The sequence below is a fragment of the Anser brachyrhynchus genome (genome assembly GCF_964034855.1).
Source record: "Anser brachyrhynchus genome assembly, chromosome: 4".
Lineage (NCBI taxonomy): Eukaryota > Metazoa > Chordata > Aves > Anseriformes > Anatidae > Anser > Anser brachyrhynchus.
In genome coordinates this window covers 52,104,710-52,126,130 of record NC_137698.1, presented here as the reverse complement: position 1 = coordinate 52,126,130, position 21,421 = coordinate 52,104,710, and the positions used below count along the sequence as shown (strand labels likewise).

The window sequence follows — 21,421 nt, the reverse complement described above, 5'->3', positions numbered from 1 at the left end:
AAGTGAGTTCAGCCTTTTCTGCATTAAACATTTGATCACAGCCAAATTCAATTAAATATATATTGATACTACAATATATAATATTTAATAGAGAGTGTGTACACACAGATACGTATATACATGGGCTATCATAATGGCGTATTCACATGGACAATGTGATCACACGAACAATAAGTTTGGCTTACAATGCACTGTCCTGACAGTAAATTAATGGCAACGCATTACACATTGTTCCAAACCACAGTTAACATTCATTTTATTTACATACACATGTAGTATGACATTATCTGTTAAAAACATAAAGGTTAGATCCCTGTACGTATATATGACAGACAAAGACAAGCCCTCCTTTAACACACCTGAGAGTGTATTCTCCCTCATTTACAAACCCATGTATTCAGTTGTATGTAAGACAAGGTAGGACAAATTTGTTTGAAAATTTCAAGAGAAAAACACACAGTTTATATAAATAAACGCATGGAATTTATATATTTACAATACATACAGCATATAAATTATTTTATAATTAATCCAAAACAAGGTACTATGGTACACTGACAGCCAGTTGTGCTGAATATTGGACTGATTTTTCATGAATAATGACTAACCTTGCAAGATCTCCAGTGGACCAAACAGCCTAGAATGGCTTGGGGCATATCATGGCTCAGTCCTGAAGCAAATCTTCTTCGGAGTGTTACACTGAACTGAAACTGCTGTTAACAACCTACCATGTGCAAATGAAAGAGGCGCATTTTGTGTTGTTGGTGCATCATAAAACACCCATCAACTGAGAAAAAAAATGTTTCTGGAGAATCTCTAGAAACGTTTGAATGTCAGTAAATAGCCATTTAAAGATACCTTCAATTTTTAAGCATGCAAATCACTACTACTACTACTACTGCCTGTGTAAAGAGAAACTCAGAAACATGGACTGTACATACGTGAATCCAACCCAGTAAATGCAAATTAAGCTCCTGGGCTTTGGTCATATTCTCTTTCTTTCTCCATAAACAGCACACTTTTTTGGCTACGCAGTGCTGAGTTTTCAGTGGAAATACTGCCAGTATTGCTGAAGATATGAAGTGAATCAAATGTTATGGGTTCCCCACGCTGTTTAGCAGCATCCAGCAGCCTACAGGACCAAGCCTTTAAAAAGAAATGGCGAAGCCACATCTCTCGAAAGTGATTTCTTCTCTATACTTGTGCTGATGTTGTCTTTTTTTCAGAAAGCATCTTCATTTTCTGCAATGTCAACGATTATGTGGAGCAAGTCTTCAAAAGTTGGGCGTCCCTCTGGTTTCTAAAAACAAAAGTATGCATAGCTGTGATCAGAAAGCAAAAAAGTTGTGCTGATTTTGGTAAATTCTTTGTCTCAACATCATTCCATCTCAATGAATTTACTATTTCATTAAACGTGATGTGAAAAAGATATTTCCCTGTGTAAGTTTTGGATGCATCACAATTTCAGTGTCACCTTTTCTTCCATGTTTTGGAAAACAGTAATATGTGTTGTTGGACTACACCCTTTGTATAATTCATTATTTTGCATAATGCTATATTTTTTTATTTCTGTCTCCCTATCCTCCCAAATAAATGATTCCAATCTTTCTTTAGGCAACTTGTTCATGCTCCTAAGCATTCTGAGTGTGATTCTCTGAAATTTCTTCCACATTTTTTGGACTGAGAAATGAGACTGCATCATAGACTTAAGCAACAGTATCCTTCTTTTACTCTATTTGTCTTCCATACGGTTCCCTGTATGTCATAACATCCTCTTTGTTTCATTCGATTACATCAACACACTGAGGCAGTTTCTTTGCTGACCTTACTGACACAGTTAATTTAACATCTTTTCAATGCCTGGATAACTTGTACCTTTCCTCCATTTATCAGCCTAAATAAATTTGTGCATTTTGAAGACTCAGTATTCACACACTTTTCAAATCATTATTAAATTTATTAAGCAAGGACAAAGGTACCTACAGTTAATCCCATTTTATGACAAAGACATTGCCATTATTCATGTCCTGTTTGTGATTCGTGAAGATTCTCTCTTTCCAACACTATGATTGCTTAGTTTTTGCTGTTAAAAACCCCTCATGAGATCAATACATTTTTAATCAATTCACTGATGGTCATATAAATTCTATAAACACACACTGATTCGCAGAGAGTGTTAACAACTTACTGTTATTTTTCAGGTGATTTCTTAGTCCATTTTAATGATCATTTCAAGCAGGTTACCAAGTACAAGCAAAATTTAATGGTCTACAGTTTCCTAGCTCCTGTGACAAGCCTTTCTGGATTGTAGACACATTTATTATTTCGCAGCCCTCCAGGGCACTGTTGTTTTTAATGTATGTTTTTGCTTCATAAACCAACTGCTTCGTACGTTTTAGATATCCACCAGTCAGTTTCATGACTAATTACTTTTTGTTCCTGCACCTTCTCCTTCAAGACAAGTGTCAGACGGTATGTCATCTTTATTACAGGAAAAGACCAGTCTTTCCCCAGCACCCTCTGTGGCAAAGGCTAAGTAGAAATCAATCATTTAGCTCTTTCCATTCTTCATTTCCCTGATTGCTCTCTCAAAATTAGAGGCAATTAATTAAACCCATCTAATCTTTCATACACTTTCTACATTAATACTATAAAATCTGCTTTATGTTAAGTTAGTTGGTACTTAAAGTATTTAATTTAGATTTCATCTCAGTTGTATCAAAATTATATTTGACGACTCTTATATACCCCACTTTCCCCTCCCTCCTTCTCACCTAAGGCATGTATTAGTGACTGAACTAAACTCATTCTCCCACTGACCTGAGTACAGGACAATTCTCTCTATGTCACTCAGCTGGCTCTTTTGATACAGCAAATGTACAAGATTTCCATCATCTGTCTACCAACATTCATGTCTGGTCTACATCTCCTCTCAGATGCTGCAATACAGATTAATTGCTGTTGCTGGACTGACCCTTTTTTTTTTTTTTTTTAATTCAAAGGGAAAAACATCCCCCCACACCAAAAAATGCATACCTCCTGCCAGCACATCATCATGACTTCATACACCTGCTTACAGGCCAGTTTGGGCCGATATAAACGATGTCCTTGGCTAACCATAGTTACCACTTCATAGTTGGAGCTTTTTTCAAAGGGCATTTTTCCTTCCGTAAACACTTCCCACATTAAAACACCTAAAAAATGAAAATAAACATTAAGAAAATAAGCAAATAAGTTTTTTAAATGAATATTTATTTTAAGCTCTAGGCTCAGTCTTTCTGAAAAAAATAGCTTAAGATCCATATTCTATAAGCAGTGTTCACCTGTGTCATTAATGAAAAAACTTTATTCTAGTAGCATGGATTTTAATAAATAACAGCACTAATAACCTCTGTGGAACTTTATGCAAACATAAAACCATGGTAAGCAGTTTCGCTAAACTTCTTCTTAGATGTCTGAATACTTCCAAATAACTGGAGCTTAACTGCTATTGACAAAATGTAAAAATAGTGCTTTGTTTCAATGATGAACGTCTTACCGAATGACCAGACATCTGACTTGCTGCTGAATCGGCTATAATTAAAAACTTCTGGGGGGCACCATTTCACAGGAAATTTAGCCCCCGAGGAGCTTGTGTATTGATCATCAAGGACATACCTAAAAAAGAAAAGCATTAAATCTCTCCGTTGGCCTCCAAGCCTACAAATCATAAATTTAGATTTGGAGTTGAATTTCAGAAGCTCATATTGCCACCTAATGGCCATGACTTAGTAACACATGATAAAACCAGTTTCTTCAGACCAGTACTAAGGTTTCAGTCAAGGCAGTTTGATTTTCTGTTTACCTTGGAGTCTTGTAATTATTAGCTATACAATAAAAGTCTAGGCCACATGCAAGTCAAATTTTTCTGGGTTACCAGAAAAATTATGCAAAATCATCCATTTGTTGCTCTATTTCTCACTGGTCAGTCTGGATTCAGATATCAAGAGACATGCAAGCTGTGTAGCACACAATGGTGGCAACAGCCAAGAAAAGTATGGCCAAACCCTGCTGCATATTAGGGTTTTTTGGGTTGGTTGGTTGGTGGGTTTTTTTGTTTGTTTGTTTTTTCTTTTAAACAGTCAGACCACAGAGTTTGTTCACAGACAGGCCTCGCAGGATAAGAGCACGCTTGATTCTCTAGAGAACACAGTTTTGCTTTTCCACGGTTGAAAAGATAAAGGAAAGAGACACATCACTACAGAATAATAATATTGAAAGGCATTGGAGAAATGAAGCAAAGGATGTTCCTTAGAGAGATCAAAAAAGATCATTTTTTTCCTGTAACTGCTCGATGTGTTTTCTCTTTCAGACAAGAACAAGGGCTAGATGAATTCTCCAAAATCACCACAACTATACCTTGTCATTCCAAAATCAGACACTTTGACCACTCCTGAATCATTCACCAAGCAGTTCCTGGCAGCCTGCAAAGGGAATGGTTAGATTTGGTTTAAAACTTCCAGTCTATCTCAGATGAATTACAACAATATAATGAGGACTTTGCCCTCATTGCTTAGCAAGTTCACTGATTCACCAAGCTCAGTGGTGCATTCTCATTATGGTCCAGAATAAAAGGTACACATGCATTTGCTCCTGATAGTGTTGTTTTGACAGCTAAACCATTTTGTAAAAAAAAAATCACCAAGAAAAATTATGATCTCAAGGGATTCATGAGCAGTAAAAATGGCACCAATACAGAATAAAGATACACTGTTATTTCAGTGGAAACAGCTATCAACCTTTTATAAACATTTCAGAGCAATTTTATTCCCTTTTCTCAGGAGAGAGAAACCTCTCATCTTTTGTGGTACATTGCAGCTTTAGAGATTTGGTTAGAACCTGAAGAGCCAACTTAAACTACTTACAACCTTTTGTGAGAATAAAAGCTGTTATTTACAAGCAGGCTGTTTCAAAAAGGAATAGATAAAGCCAGAAATAAAAAATTTAAGGAAGAGTTTATTGCATAACGGGATGTTACCAGGTCTCTGTGGATAAAGCTGTTTCTCTCCAGGTACTCCATTCCCTCACATACATCTTGGCACATTGTGAGAAGGACGTCTTTACTCAAAACTCCACGTTTTTGTCTCAGGTAATTCAGAAGGCATCCATGCTCCATGAACTCTGTCACGATGTAAATAGGTCTCTGCTGTGTGCACACACCATACAGCTGAACTAATTTAGGATGTGTTAGTTTCCTGAAAAGGTTGAAATCATGTAATTATTACTTCCTCCACCCTGCGCTAGCTCTTTACCCCACAAAACTCCAAAATACCACAATGCCTGAAGTGTTTTATCTATAATAAGTAATGCCATCAGAGGCCCAGAACTGGCAATAATAGTGCCAAGCACTGCACATAAACTCACATCATCACTTTGGCTTCTTCAATGAAGTCTTCTTCATACATCGCACCTTCCCGAATTGCTTTGATGGCCACTTTGTACTGTGCCCTCCATTTCCCAAGGCGCACTACTCCAAATAGACCACTCCCCAGTTCTCTCATGAAAGTCAGCTCCGAGGGATTAATTTCCCATTTCTCTGCAAAACAACAACAAAAGGTGAGAGCCCCTAGCCCCTTACTGTTATATTAGCAAACATGTTGAACTGGTAGGTGACAGAGAGGAGGAAGAGAAACCGTAGGTTACTAGCAAATTAGGGAATTTAGGGAGAAAACTTCTTATCTTGAAAATGTAGCAGTTCTGTATGTCACAAGAAAAAAGGAAATTTTTTTATCTAGACACAACTTTTAACCAGCTGCTGACCAACACAGAAGGCAAAAAACAAAATTTCCTGAAGCCAATAAATATATACTGATGTTATCAGACTTGATTCAAGAAACTGTCATCATACAAAGTTCTGTCAATACATAGAGGCTGTTGGGTTCCCTTGTGTGCTTTTCTTAAAAACGGACCACTCAAAGTGTTAAATAAAAGAACAAAAGCAACACTTCTGCAGAGATCAAAGGGTCAAGGTTGAGTAAGAAGTCTGAAGGTTTATGAAGTAGGCACAGCTCTTTAATCAGGAAGAGCCCAAAGCGTCCACAAAAAAGTAGAGGAAGATGCTAAATTGCCCTGGAGCATCAGCAGCAGGTTCTGCTTCTACTCATGGCATTCCTTGGCACCACATGCCTGCCACCAGCTCTGATGTCTTTCTACGGCAATTCTCTCTACAAGGACCTCAAATATACAACTTGGACCTATGTAAGTTAGCATCACAGTACAAAATAAGGTATTTTCAAAATATTTAGAAAATATTGTGGCAGCTTATACATATAAAATCATCAGAAAAGGTATGTATAGATCAATATAACATGCAGTTACCATAGCTGAATCCTGCAGTTGTTGGTGCCGTTGTCTTCTTTGGGGTCACTGGGTAGCGCAGCCTCGTAACAAGACCTGAAATTCAAAGTTAAATGAAGAGATACAGTTTACTTCTGAAACAATGCCAAACAGCAGCTCAGCTGCTTGTTCACTGCAGAGTGCAACACTAGCTAACAATAAACTTATATACAGTTTTGACTATATTTGCTGCTCTTGCATTGTTTTGACTATTCAAAGCAGCTTCAAGGTACACAAGAGAACTCACTGCATCTAACTTCTTGCATCATCTTTACTGGTGAGAGACGGATATAGATATATGTATACGTATTTGTGCTTTACTGTTATGCAAGCACCAATGAAGGCTGACCAGAGACCACCCCTTTCATAAAGATCAGAAAGACCGTCTAAAAGGTTTTACAGAAAGTTAATGTGAGTTTCACTTTCACATTTATTTTGTACAGTGTTTTATATGCAAAGAAAAAATGCTTCGTGCTTGCTGAATATTCTGCTAAAATCTTTTCAGAACTTGATGCAACAAAAGGAAAAAAGAATGAAGCAATTAAAAATAGTTAGTAAAATCAATTATAACAAATGAAAAGCAGGATTGGATTTTGGAGCATATTTTTCAGAAAAGCATTTTCCAGAATATCATCAGGAAATGCTTGGTCATCTGAATTTGACATAAACATCTGGAAAATACAGCTCACTAGAGAAATAAATGAACAGACTGGACTTGCAAAAAACATACTACATTAGTATCTGTGCCTTCAGCCAGATTCCTAAACTCTCCCCATCCTTTCATACAGCAGGTAGACACCAGCACCAGCTGTCAGCTGTAGATCTAAGTGTCCAACCTTTACAAAGATATATTTTCAGGCACTCCCTGAAAAAAATATTGCTGTTCTCTTCATATGTTTTCTGTATGGGGGTTACATCATTTTAAGTCGTGGTGACCCACAGGTAAGCACCTAGAGAGTACTCTGGAGAGGTACCATCCCTGCCCATCTGCTGTGGGTTATAGGCCACTGTTAGAGACATGACATGGAGCTAAATTAATGTTCGTTTCCTGAAACAATAAAGCCGTTCTTCTATTTCACTGTGGATCAGAGCGCACTGAACTGTCAAAGACTGTCAAAAACTAATTTTGCCACACCTTTACCTCAGCTTGTTCTGTACTTGTGTCTCAGCCAGGAAAAAGGATCTAGCTCACTGTACAGCAAGCAAATAGGAATGGCGAATAAGTAATGTATACAGTGTTAAAGAAAGTACTGATAGAAAGAAAACACCATCTGTCCTCCTAAAGCTAGAGGCTGACCTCTGCTGCTGGCGTCCATCCACTAGACTGGGCTAATAATAGGAATAGCATGTGTGTGTGTATAAATAAATAAATTATATTTAAAATATATGTTATATATGTGTAATATATAAATGTATATACATATATGAATATGTATATATATTTACATAAAACCTTTCAAATGATTGCCTATATTGAAGAAATGTGAAAACGCAGTCTCACGGTTTCCCGAAGGAAGAAGTATCTATGAAAACCTAAAAGTCTTCATTCGAATGCTAAACACCTCACGCTCCCTTCCAAATCAACCCACAGTGACAGGAAAAAATGTAATCCATCTACCTGCTGCATTATGTTTGTGATACTCAATTATTTCTGGAATGGAGTTAAAGAGATGTTTTTCTGCGAGGTAGTACTGCTTCGGTGATGTCACTGTTTCTTTTATATGGTAGTGTCTTATTCCTGATGAGCCTTCTCTGAAAAAAAAAAAAAAGAAACAATATAATAATACAGTGTCATTTGTTGTGAACTTTGTAAGAGAAACATATTGACCAGAAAAAGAATGCTAGTTTTTCCTAAACAGGAGACAACATACAGAACACGCTAAGCAACTTTCAGACCTGAAGATCTGCACAAATGCTGAATGGACGTACTTGATCTCTCTGTATCTCCTCACACCATGCCTGGTGGTCCTATGCTACTGATACTATGTCAGGAGAGGAAAGCTGAGACTTTGAGAAAGAGACATGAGAAAACATGAGCAGGGACAATGGTAGGGGGTCCCTTTGCACATCACCACAGCCCCAGGGTGGGCACCAATTCAGCCAGCATGGGTGCCCAACGTTACATGCTTCAGAAACATCTTGAATACCAAAGACTGAGCACTCATTGCTTGGGATGTTCACCTCAGTACTACGACCAAGTTGAAGATTAACGCATATGAGTTAATTTTCAGCCTGGTTTGTTCCCCAACCCAACTCCCCACTTGAACGCATTGGTTGGAATGAAGGAAAAGTCTGAATGGTATGGGACAGTCTCTTTCTTTCAGTGGCAGTTCAGATTTTCACTGGATTAAAGCCAATGTAGCCTAAACATGGAGTTGAGAAGCTAATTTTGGTCACCTGTGTTTTCTAACATAATGGCCCTTTTTTCTTTGTTGAGGTCTCTCCTGGCCTCCCCTCCAGCCCAGGGGTTTGAATATGCATGCAAATCAATTCAAACAAGGCAGGGTGTGCAGGGTAGCTGCAGAAACTTACCCTCCAAATTTTGTATAAAGGGAAACTGTATACAGGCCAGGCTGACTTGAGTCTCTCACCACAAAACCACCTTCTTTATCCTAAAATGCAAGCACATTGACAGCTTTATACCACAAGCAATTTTAAGCTGCGTGTCCTTCCTACTTGTTCTGTGATTTGCATGTGCCAAAATTAAGCGTTGGCTTAAATAGGAGAGGCTACTTTAAGCGAACACCACGGTTCGTACTGCAAGGCTGCCATACTCACCTCGTTTCTGAGGAGCTGCTCCGCCTTGCTCCGGTTGAGGTTCCTGCTGTACCACCTGCAATGCAACATCAGCACCTATTACATAGTAGTGTTTACCCACAAAAACGCCTTGAAATTTGAATTTGATCCAGTGAGATCTCACAGAAACCAATAAATTTCAGGAAATTGGACTAATTTTTGAGCAAAACCACTTCTAAAACACAGAGGCATGCTGATGGCGGTGATGACTCTGCATGGCAGCCTGAGAGCAGACCAGCAGCCTCAAGGCAGCCTTCAAGCAGCTGTCTACACGCTGTCCCAGTCACCTGCTGAGATGACTGCCAGCTTTCATTGAATTTCATTCAGTAACTTCACAATCACATGGTTATGATTTTCCATGGAGGACTGACGTACCAAAGAACAGGTCAAAAGTGAATTAAATGTGGCTGCTCCATATCCTTGTGCTTGGTGAAGAAGCCAAATAATCACTGGTGTTTCTACCTGTTGCAGTGAATAGTAACAACAACAAAAACCACACAGCTAGCAAATGGTGTGGTGTATTATTTTGAGCCATGCTGCCACAATGGTAGAAGAGCAGGGAAGTGGCACAGAAGCCTCTACTCAATTTCTGCTGTAGTGGTTTTGCACAGATGATCTGGAGCAATCCTCTGTGCAGTGACCCTGAGCCGTGTCACCAAGGTGGTAAGGCACAAAGTAGCTGGACCAGATACGGCAGCCCAGTTCCTTCCTTCCCTTTCTGCCCCTTTCATGACACAGCCCAGAGCAGTGCAGGGCTTTAATGAGAGCCTCAAAGGTGAGAAACAACAAAGAACACATTTAAAATGGATAAATTTCCTTTAATATCTCTCTCTGTCTGTCAAAGAATTAAGAGGGTTTTGAAGTTTGTTTATTTTTTTGCTTTTAATAGTAATATCCTAAAAACTGCATGCCTGATGGCCTTCTCACTGACTTGACTCTACTTTATACATGACAACAAAAATCGCTGAGGAGACTCAGAACAAATAAATGCATATTTCAAATATTTAAGTTTAATCTCTGAGATCAATGATATATGTGTTTACTTCAATGTTTACAATAATAAACAGTTGTTTTCAAAACTTCAAAAATACATAGTAAGTCTTAAAGCATAGCTTTTATTTTATGGTCTTCCACATTTTAATTCAAATGTTCACTTACTCATATTGATCCAGGTTGTTGGACTTCTTTCCTGTAACATAGTTGCTTGGGATATATCCTTCATGGCTAAAAGAATATATAATAAGTAATCTGAATAAAAAGATGTAGAATTGCATGCCTAGAAGACACTGCTTCATTCTGCTAATTACCAGAGGTCGGTAATGACTAGCAGTCATCTATTTATTACTGAGCCACCCACTTTACTACTCATACAGAAATTAATGTTTCACATCAACATTTCCACATCAGCTTTCACTGCAGCTAAAAAATCTGCACAGTCAGCAGAAGTGTTCAAGAAAAGCAGCAGAAGTGGGGAAAACAAGTGACCCTTTGCTTCTCCATCACTTCTGTGCTCAGAGGTTGCAGTTGGTGGCTATAAATGTACTTGGAGACTGCCACAGCGGCCCTGCTGTACCTAATAGCTGACAATTACCCTTAAGTTTGCAACATTGACCTGGTAAATATTGAAGTTTGGTAACTTCCATCCTGAAAACCATAGGGTAAAATTTTAATCCAAGGAATGTAAAGTTAGGACATCGCAGTCATTAAGGTATCTCACTGCAACTCTCTCTCAGCTCATTCAAAGATTACCCCTAATGATACAGTTGTAAAACAAAACAATGATCATTCAAGCCTGGAAGTCAGAGCCTGCTGATCTGAATGTTAATCACGTTGCTCCCTAATGAGCTATTCCCCAGGAAAACAGGAGGACTGGACCAGTCAAGTTAGGTTTTGCCTGACAGTAAATGTCATCATAAATGCTTTCAGTTCTGCAACAGTCTTTGCACTCAAACTCCACAATCTATTGAGAACCACACTTTTTTGATTGAATTCTATGTGGGAACAAAGATATGGATGAGATTTCAGGATTTAGGTCATAAGTGGGGTCTAATACAGTTATTTGTTAATACATAATCAATATAAACTACTAGAACCTGAAAACAGCCTTATTAACGTTAGATTGAAAAATAATAAACTCAATGCTTACCCATATTTGTCTCTTGCCCTCCACCAGTGAATGTCATTCTTCTCAATTACTGTATATTCTTCACCTTTGTCTAATCTTAAATCATGACGTTCTGTAGGCTGGAAGTCATACATTGCCACCACTATCTCCTCCTCTTCACTGTCATTTTCCTCAGCTGGAGGAACAGGCGGTGGTGGCCTTCGCTGAAAATGATACAAAATGATCATCATTCCACTTTGCTCCATGATTCCACTCCACCCAGTCCCTGCTATTACACCACTGCAAAACAGCCGAGCTTCCCAGAGGCAAAAGCTGAGCTAGTTCTGCGCTGCCCCAGGAAGGAGCTGCAGTGGCTAGGCTGACCGCAGCACTGCAGCCCTAATGGTGTTTGCTTTCCAGCCCCCTCTTCATCAGCAGCACAGACACCTACCGTATTTTTTTCTGGCATTGGAGAAGGGAGTGTCACTACACCTACAAACAGAGCACAGAAAAAGATTCATGTTTAATTATAAATTTAAAAACTGGATAAAAGTTTTAAACTTCAGATAGGCTTTAACATCTTAATTAGTCTTCAGAATAGCATAGTAAGTCAGGAAGCAAAACCAGCTCCAAGTGAGAAAACATTGGTTAAGTGTTCCGTGACAACACATTAAATTGGCCAGCAGGCAACATTCACAGCAGTATTTGGCGATATCTGTGTCGCACCACAGCATGCCACACAGACAGCTCCAAGCCAGCCCACAGGCAGGGATGCCTCATGGAGTTCCTACAAGAGACTCCAGGGTTCAAAACCATGTCCTGCTCCTTAATGAGGAAAAAAAAATTAAGTAAAAATGGAATATAGAAAGGAAGCAGTGTTCTTCTCACCATGATAATCTAAAAGTCTGTTCCTACTAATATTGATTCTTATAAAAAAAAATATGTAATGTTTCCCCTGATTCTTGTTTTGCCAAATAAGGCATAAAAGTTGTATTTTTGTATAAAATTGTGTAAAGTTGTATAAAAAAAAGTACTTTTTAAATTACTTCTCAGGTCCAAAATTATTTTTTCTCCTGTGCTGCTTTTTTCCACTTCAAAGGTTGAACTATCATCTTGCAGAATAAGGTCAACCATAAGCCACTGTTTTTCTTCTTTTAATGTAATGAAATACATAATTTCCCACCTTTTAAGGCCCTAATGTAGGAAATTGTCCAGGCACTGTTAATTTCACTAGAAGGTAAGCATTGTTGCAATTACTTTTATTACTAAGGAGTTTCCCTTGAATCAAGGATAGATCATTACTGTATTGTCACACAGGACAATACTGCAGTGAGGGTCACACTTCCCCATCTTTGCATGCTACAGCATACACTGCAGAACAAGTACAGGCTATGGTTTGCATGCTGGAAGAGTCATACGCATACGGAAGTCACGGTTCATCCAGGTTCAGCATATGGACATTTACAAACTTTTAAGAAAATTGAGCCACATGTCTGTAAATGCATTAAGCCTAGCTACATTCTTGTACCATTTTCACACTGGTGTAATAACACCGATTCCAGCAGGGTTATTATTCCTTTACATGGATACACAGAAGTTATTTATTCAAACTGGAGAGCTGGCAAAGATCAGATGAATCTTTTTCACCACGAGGTTTTAACCTCAGTCTGAGGTAAACAGTTGGTCAAATAGGTTTCAGATGGGAAATACAAGCCAAGCAGAAAATAAATTCAGCAACCTCAATGATTCCTTTCAGCTGTCTCCAAACACTTTTTGGAAGGACAATTCACTGACTTCTACACTTTTTAAAAAATGTTTGGACATGAAAAATATTTTTGTTTTCTCTAGATACAGTATCTACTATTAACTGTGCGCCATATAATTTCCTTGATACCTACAGCATTCAAATTTGAGGACTGAATCACATAACAATAACAACAACAAAACACAAAAATATGCCAAGATATTTTCATACGAAAAGTTATGTACTTACTGTTTTCAAAAAGGTTATATCTTTCACAGCCAGGTGCTAATTTTTCTGTCTGTCTGCAGCACTGATAAATTCCCTCTGTCCAGAATTTAGGATGATATTTTACCATTATATTGCTGTTGTTTTTTATTCCTACAGGAAACAGAGAGCAAAGATTTAAAAAAAAAAAAAAAAGCAAGACTTCTGACTTTCTTAATAAATATTACGGTGTCTTTGACATGAATCGTAATCTTTACTTGCTGTCCTTGCTACAACACTGCTTCTCTTAAGGACCTTCTTACAAGTTTACACGGAGGTCATACAGTGAAGGCAGGTGATACTTTTAGGGTAATACATGACTTTATTCCAGAAGGGTGTGCTGTACTCCCCGCCCAAAGCAGCCACCACAGCAGGGCAGTGTTTGGTGCCTCTGTGAAGGCAGACAGACCCAGGCGCCCACCTGCACCCTGCAATGCAGTCGGGCGGCTGTGAAGGCCATGTGGGCTCTGGCCGCCTCTTTTCTTTTTGTTTCCACTGCAAGTGACTCCATTTCCTCTGTGATTAGTGTTCTTGAGGAAAAGTTAGCTGACATTTATCACTATTTCACAGCACAACGCCTGTGTTTGGTTTAGCAGGCTCCCCATCCCCACCCTGTGAGGCTGCTGAGTTTCGGAAGTCATTTCCGACCCAGCCCAGCCCAGGAATTATGTCTGATGACTTTGAAGAGCACCTGCAATTAATGTGAATGTTTGATGACAGCAGAAAGCATTAAGAGGCTCTTGAAAAAATGATCTTCACTCAGTATGATATCAATAATCAGAATTACATTTCAGGGGAGATGCCTCCTGTCATTTTACATCAGTGGAAGACCATCACCAGGCCCATAACACTGGCTAGCTGCATTCAGACAAAACTTCTGAGTGATGCCACTGACTAGTTTGGATACGTTTTTTGATGATTTACATGTTGTACAAAAGCATAGATTCAAATTCTTGTTGCAGTTAGACTAGACAAATTGAATGAAATCAGCCAGGGTGCTTGATATGCCCAGTATCCATTTTCACATGCTGTGTATGCAAATGATGATCTGGCCCAATAAAAATAAAAGTCAGTTGATACGTGCAATAGAAGTTGCACCATTTTATTTTTCTAGCTTGTGGTGGGTTGACACCTCTCAGTAGCTAAGCACCCAACCCACACAGTGGCATGGGGGAAAATAATAGAAAGAGGAAAAGTGAGAAAACTTGTGGGCTGTGACGGTTTAAAGAGAGGGGAAAGAAAAGAAAAAAGAAAAAAAAAGTGATGCAAAGGAAATAATACACCATCTCCCACCAGCAGACCAATGCCCAGCCAGCCTGTGAGCAATGACCAGCTTGGAAACCAGCCCCCCCCACTCCCTCCTTCCCCTACTCCAGAGTTTATTGCTGAGCATGACTGTATATGGCATGGAAGATCCCTTGGGGCAATTCAGGTCCCCTGCCCCAGCTGTGTCCCCTCCCAGCCCCTTGCCCACCCCTGCCTTGTCACTGTGGGGGCACCGTGAGCTAAAGGCAAAGCCTCCAGGCTGCACAAGCACCCTCAGCAATCACTAAAACACTGGCGTGTTTTCAGCACTCTTGTAGCCACAAATCCAAAACACAACACTGAGTTACCTCCATCTCGCTAGACCCAGCACACAGCTCTAGTAAAGTTATCTAAATGTGTCAGATACTAAGTGTAAGTGATTTCCTTTACCTTCTTTCAGATTCCTCACCCACTGATCCCGGCTTTGTGGACTTGGTGCAAAAATATAAAGTGTATTAGCATCATATACAACCTGCAGGGAAAAAAGAAATAAAATATTAAAATAAATAAATAAATAAAGCCATTCACATAGTAATACTCTTTTATTTATTCCTTAGCAAAAAGAATAAGCAGAACAAGGGAAAAGACTTACATTTGGCAAAATGAGTGTCCTCAGCCACATGAGGAGCATGAGACAAAAAGCAGAAACAAGGGGAAGTTTTTTAGGGTTTGCTATTTATACATGGTGCTGTCAGTAGAACAGGAAGGATTCTGTAATGGTATATTATCCTATTATTCCTTTAGATGTTTGCTTCATGCTTTGCTTTGTTCATTTTTCACTGTGTGTTTTCTAAAAACAGTATCTCATAACTGTTAAGGCTATTTTATAATCAGGCATCCATTGTTCCCAGCCATTTCATAATGCTTTGTGATTCTGTACTACTCTGGGTCAATTCTTGCCTTTTCTTCACTGCCTGTATGGGCGGAAAACAACTATTGTCCTGGCAGAAAGGGGACAGATCCCCACTTCCATCAGTGAAATTCACACTCACACCAAAAATTTCTTACATCATAAGCAGAACCTGACATTTAAACATTTCTTTTTCCTTCTAAGTACTTTGTTTTCTGTGTTTACTTCCATCAAATTCACAATGGAAGAAAAAGCAACAAGGTTTATCTTGATTTTCTTACTCCTATATGAATTAATGGTAATTGCAAACACACTGCTTATATAAAGTGTGTGCAAGAATGAAGACAGGGAAAAATAGGCTGCCAACTAACCTGTTTTGGAGGACAAAGCAGTTTCCAGTCAACACCATGGCAGAGAGGGTGGGGAAAAGAAAAAGACCAAGTGTTTTTGGCAAAGCTCCCACGAGCAGGGACTTTAGGTGGAGCAGAGTTTTGGGGGATGGTTTTCCATCCCTGACCCTAAGCCCCCTCCAACACAGCCCCAGAGAACTGAGAATGGGCTCGGTGTTTAAAAGTGTCAGTAATTTCAAGCAAGTTACATCCAAATGGCCTGGTGCTATTGAAAGGAGCACTGTATTTTACATAAACCAAAGGAACATACCTGAAATGGGTATTTATTTTGACAGGGAATAATACCATCATTTTTTACAACTTCTACACATTTAATCCTTGAAATATCCACAGATCCTTTTCTGTACTTTTTCTGTAAGATAAAAGCAAAAAACATTAAATAAAATCCAACTGATGACTGCATTCATCTACAGGCACTCATCTAATTATCTCTTTTTTTTCCTTTCTCAGCAGGGATTTATTGCTTACTTTTCCACTTACAGCAGCAGTGTTGCTTTAACTGCAGAATTCAGTTGAATGAGAGGGCATGAAGACCTACACTGGCGAAAGTGCACAGACTAGAGTGTAATTGCTTAGTAAAAAGCACCACCTTTTTTAATACAGTTTCCAATCAGTTGTAACCATAGTCTACTCTTCATTACAAAAAAAAAAAAAAAAAAAAAAAAAAAAAAAGAACCTGACTACAGATAAAGGACAGCTTGCTTATATCAAGTTATGACTAAAAATGGTGAGTGAAATAGGTGCCAATGCATCATCTAGCCTGCTCTTGTGTTCTGTTGCCGGAGTGCTGACCAGCTGCTGCCCCAAGTTAAAATGCACAGAAATACAGTGTGGTTCAGCTGTCCCGAGAGGGAAACTCTGTGGAAGAGCAGCCTGAAGCTGGAGGTAGCTTGTACTGTGCTTCAGTCTATATGTAAAAGCAATAGGCAGTAACAGTGAAGACCACACACATGCAGACCTTTTTATGGTGTCTGTTTCTGAAGAAGTCGATTTATCCCCCTTTCGTTTAACTGAAGCAGAAAAGGTTAAGAATGAAAGCACAGCATGGAAATTTTCAGCACACTGTGCTGCGTGGCAAAGGGAAACATGTGAATGATGCTGCTTTTAATCAGAGTAAAAAGCCGGTCAATCTATGGACACTGTAAGGGCCACTTCTCACTTTGGGGAAAACCAGGTCTCTTATAAGGGAGGAAGTTTCTACTGGAATCTGGAACAACAACAAAAATGGCAGCAGCTCATGGCAGGTTCAGTATAAACCCACATCAAAATTTGTGAATGGCAAAGCACATCTAACACGTGCAGACCAGCTTGCAGCTTATGAAAGATGAACACTGTTCAGGCAATGTGGAAATAATTAGTAATTAGTGGATTATTGGAGATACTCTGCTCCCTACTCAGCTCCCTTCCTCTCTCCTGAGGACAGAAATTTCAGCCCAAACAGCAGAAGTCTGGCACAATAATAAACAACTGAAAAGTCTCATAAACAGAAGAGCAGAGCACCTTCAAGCACAGCCATCACAATTCCACCACCCTAGCAGCACAACAGTTACCACACAGGGAAAACAGAGAAGTCTCACCAAAATTTAGAACATTTAGAATTTTAGTATTTTGTCTCCTATGCATATTGTTATGAAGAAAAGAGGCAGATAAAACGTGCATGAAAAATTCAGGCGCGTCACAGTCAGCGTCAGGAAGAATGACAGGAACCGAGTTCAGATAAAGCTGTAACTGTTATGTAACACCACAAAATTAAAAGGGCAAAAAAGAAGTCCCAACAAGGGGTTTCTAAAACTGCAACAACAACAAAGATGAATTAGACATTCTGATGAGTCAATAAAAAAAAAAAAAAAATCAAACACTGCTATCATGCTATCAAAGCTATCATGTTATGCTGACAAATAATTTGCACCGACTATGCAACCTTGGATTTTTGATCAAAAATTTGTTTCAAGCTTTCTGCTTATTTTATGGTATCCCCTTACTTGAACTTTGACTGCCTGAAGCACAGAATTCAATACTCCACATAATGGTACTGAAGATACCTTTCCAGATCTTCTCTCTGCACGACATACAAAGAAGAAGAAAAGCCTGCCACTTCTGTAATGGATCTACCCAGCTTTCTGGGTCCTGTGGGGTACTCATGTATTGCTTGGATTCCACCTAGTGGTTAACTGAGGCTGGGGGACGGAAAGAGATGATTTGCATTTTTGTCCCTATCTGGAATCACAGACATTTCTTTGAGGAACAGGCTTTATGACTTTAAGCCTCTCCTCCATGACTCCCAGATTTTCATGCCAATTCTGGCATTCAGTGAGTGCTCCAAAGGAGCATATGTGTGCTAAGACAACAAAGAACAGGAATACAAGAAGATAATCAACCAACATTTTGTAAAAAAAATAAAAATAAAATAAAATAAAATAAAAATAAAATAAAATAAAAATAAAATAAAATAAAATAAAAATAAAAAATAAAAACAAAAAAAAATAAAGCTAACCTCCTAATACTCAGCACATCATTCTAGTATTCATGTTTCCTAAGTCGTCCCTTTGTATACTTGCACGATTTAAGGTGGCTCAGTTTACATCACCATGAGACACTAAATTAAACCAATTCAAATTTGACCCACCTTACAACCCAATCCAGCAAATAAAGCCTAATGACATCAGATTCTTTTATTTTTGCATATTTTAAAGATTAAAAACCTTCTATATGTGAAATTAAAGACGAATGTACTGCTCCAGACGTGTTTCAGATTGCAGCAGAAGCAACAGTTATTAATGGCCACAGCTTTCAAATTGCCAGGTTTGCAGCTGTGTTTTAGCTCAACATTTCTCACTATTAAACCATGGGACACAGGAGCAGGAAGGAACGGCTGAAGAAAAATGATAAATAGAGCACTGCAATTCCTCTGCCTGCCCTACTTAAACAATTTCTTTTTATAATGGGACTTCTTGCACACCATCACTGTGTTGCATTTATTGTGCGTGCCTAATGCCTTGCTCTAGAGTGAGGCGTAGAGCAGACACAAAATGCGGGACCAAGCAGAGCTCACACCCTGACCTAGTGTAGAGCTGCAGGCACGAGCCAGCATTGAGAAAGCCACTCACAATCACTCTTTCCAGCGAGTGACCTCTGTTACAAAGGGACAGGGTCAGTCCAGGGGCTAATTATGCAATGTCAAACCATAGTGGGAAGAGGGGCATTTTTCACAGATTTTTTTGGATGAAGATGGCCAACGTAGTAGAAAGCGGTTGGATTCCCTGTAGAAGAAGTAGCAGTGTTTCACCAGTATGCTCACGCATGCTCTCTGGACACAAGCATTCACGGAGGATTTGGAAACCAAATGGCCAGTGAACCCGTGGCACCTATCAAAGTGGGTCCACCTCAGGAACATCCCTCTAGAGGGAGGCCTGCTGAAGGAAAAACAGTTATAAAGGTATATAATAAACGTATATAATACCTTTACATACCTGTAAGTAATAAAGGTATACATAGTATATCCCAAGAAGGATAAGGAACAGATAAAAACATGCTTCACAGTCACACTAAAGGGTGTTGGTTTTTTTTAACTGTTATCTGCTTGCTGAAAATAACAAAAGGGAAGTGATTGTACAGAAACTACTATACAAAGCTTTCCAAAATGCAAAATGGCATATGTACTTCATACTTGACTGTGCTTCAGAAGCTTGATTTACAGTTTCAGAAGCCCTGTTCCTTGCTCACAAGGAGGATGACCAGTCTAGCCAACGTCTTGTTTCCATGCAAAGCAAAAGAATGAGCTATTCCTATTGTTTGATATGTAAGGTAGTAACACCAAGAAGTTACAACAGTAGAACTACATTGTCAGATGTGGAACAAGTATATGGTTACAAAATTCCAACCAACAAGAAATAATCTCAGAATAGAGGAAGACAAGAAATATCCGTTAGATAAGTACACAGCCAGCTCATCTTCTACACACTTGGAACTCCTCTGCTGAATATAGTAGCTTTACAACTTCCTGAGAAGCCCGTGTTCCCACTGCCAGAGAAAATGGTTCTTCAGTGCATTTCCTCTTTGTTTATGAAGATATCGTGATGTTTACCTTCAGAAGAGTGGGGTTGGGGGGTTAAACACTACAAAGGATGTTTTGTTTGGAAAAACATATATATATCAATGAAAACATGCAGAAGTCAGCCCGGCTGCCAAGAGATAGCTGCACTCTGGCTCACCCACGGCGTCACTCTTTCTCTTGTTCTTCACACTATTGCTCTCTCCCATGCTTATTCCCACGCAGGAAACCCCGAGGTCATCAGCACATGACCCAGGGAACTGGTGTTCCCCAAAACATCCAAAGTCTCCACATTACTTACATCTCCTTTTACGGAGCTGCTCAGCCATTTCACAAGACGTCAGCAAAGCCTGCCTATCCCAGCAGCAACCGCAGACAACTTCTCTCACAGAATATGCTCCAAAGTCAAACGTAGGGTGCTTGCATATTTTTTTCTGTTATTAATTATTTTATTTTAAATATCCTTGTCACTTAGCAATAAGCATTGGATATGGCTGCAGTCCCCTCCTAAGAGGCATTTTCAACCAAGTAATGTCACTACTGTTCATGCAAATATAGTTATACTGTAGCTAGCTGTTAGATGGCCACATTTTTATTCCCTTATTTTTCCAGTGTGTCAGATATGTTGAAATACACCCTCATTCCTTTTAAGTCTTTTTTTTTTTCTTTTAAATGATTATTCCAGGAAAAGCAAGTATCAAGTATTTCTGTTCACCTTTCTGTGACGGCTCGAACTGCGACACAAGGTGAGAGGTGCTGATTATTCTGACGTGACCTGACCTGAGCCAAGATCTGATTCTTGGGAAGAATTTCGAGAGAGAAAAAAAATGCAAACTAAGTGAGAAGGAGAAAATCTCAAATCCTGTACTGCAAAATATGAAACTGAGAAACCTTTATCATAGACTGGCTGCGTAATTTACTCTTCTGCATAGCGGATGCCAGCCACCAGTACTGCAGAAACCAAAAAAAAAAAAAAAAGAAATTCTTTGTAGTAGCACTGATGCAACTTCCTAGCCATTACTACAATGTATTACCTGAAATTTACTCTTCTCCCACAATTGAGCACCAGTCAGCCAAATATACGCAATTACAGTTCTGTTGAATTGCTGCTAATAAGGCAGCGATGTAAATAAGCGTAAAGGAAGCAAATAAACCAGCCAGGTCTCCATCCACATCAGGCCCTAAATTATCTACAGTCTTTTGGTTGTCTAAACAACTAGCACGTAGCTTCAAGGTTCTTTCAGACAAATCTTCCCTTGTTTCCTGTGAAGTCCTCACAGAGCTCTGAGCCTGGCCAGCCCAGCTGTAGCATTTCTGCCCCCTTTTCTCCCCTCTCAGACCACAGGGCCACCTCTCTGCCCATCAGGTGAGCGACACCTTTCCTTCAGCCATCCCTCTAGCAGCCCTAGAGTTGTCTGAACATGAGGCATGGACAACTTGAGCCGAGAAGGGAGGGGAGCCCAAGCCCAGAGGCATCACAGGTGGGTGATCAGAGCCCCAGGACAGGATGTGAGGCTCTGGT

The 21,421-nt window shown here is 39.3% G+C and overlaps 1 protein-coding gene across 5 annotated transcripts in view; it reads right to left on the bottom strand.

Annotated features, from left to right (window-relative positions):
- Window positions 1-69: 69 nt before the first annotated feature.
- TEC (tec protein tyrosine kinase) overlaps window positions 70-21,421 on the bottom strand; it is a 49,891-nt gene continuing 28,539 nt past the window's right edge. For 4 of the 5 annotated variants that reach the window (XM_080588933.1, XM_080588932.1, XM_080588934.1 and 1 more), the window contains 16 exons: window positions 16,099-16,200; window positions 14,979-15,060; window positions 13,269-13,397; window positions 11,727-11,767; window positions 11,318-11,499; window positions 10,330-10,395; window positions 9,154-9,208; window positions 8,908-8,987; window positions 7,994-8,127; window positions 6,358-6,432; window positions 5,404-5,575; window positions 5,018-5,234; window positions 4,399-4,463; window positions 3,539-3,657; window positions 3,037-3,194; window positions 70-1,300 (listed from right to left, as the gene is read on the bottom strand). In XM_080588933.1, the coding sequence (XP_080445059.1) occupies window positions 1,223-1,300; window positions 3,037-3,194; window positions 3,539-3,657; window positions 4,399-4,463; window positions 5,018-5,234; window positions 5,404-5,575; window positions 6,358-6,432; window positions 7,994-8,127; window positions 8,908-8,987; window positions 9,154-9,208; window positions 10,330-10,395; window positions 11,318-11,499; window positions 11,727-11,767; window positions 13,269-13,397; window positions 14,979-15,060; window positions 16,099-16,200 (1,755 nt within the window). In that variant the 3' untranslated portion in view covers window positions 70-1,222. Of the gene's footprint in view, window positions 1,301-3,036; window positions 3,195-3,538; window positions 3,658-4,398; window positions 4,464-5,017; window positions 5,235-5,403; window positions 5,576-6,357; window positions 6,433-7,993; window positions 8,128-8,907; window positions 8,988-9,153; window positions 9,209-10,329; window positions 10,396-11,317; window positions 11,500-11,726; window positions 11,768-13,268; window positions 13,398-14,978; window positions 15,061-16,098; window positions 16,201-20,933; window positions 21,389-21,421 lie in introns of those variants that run through there. The other variant, XM_080588935.1, reaches the window with a different exon arrangement.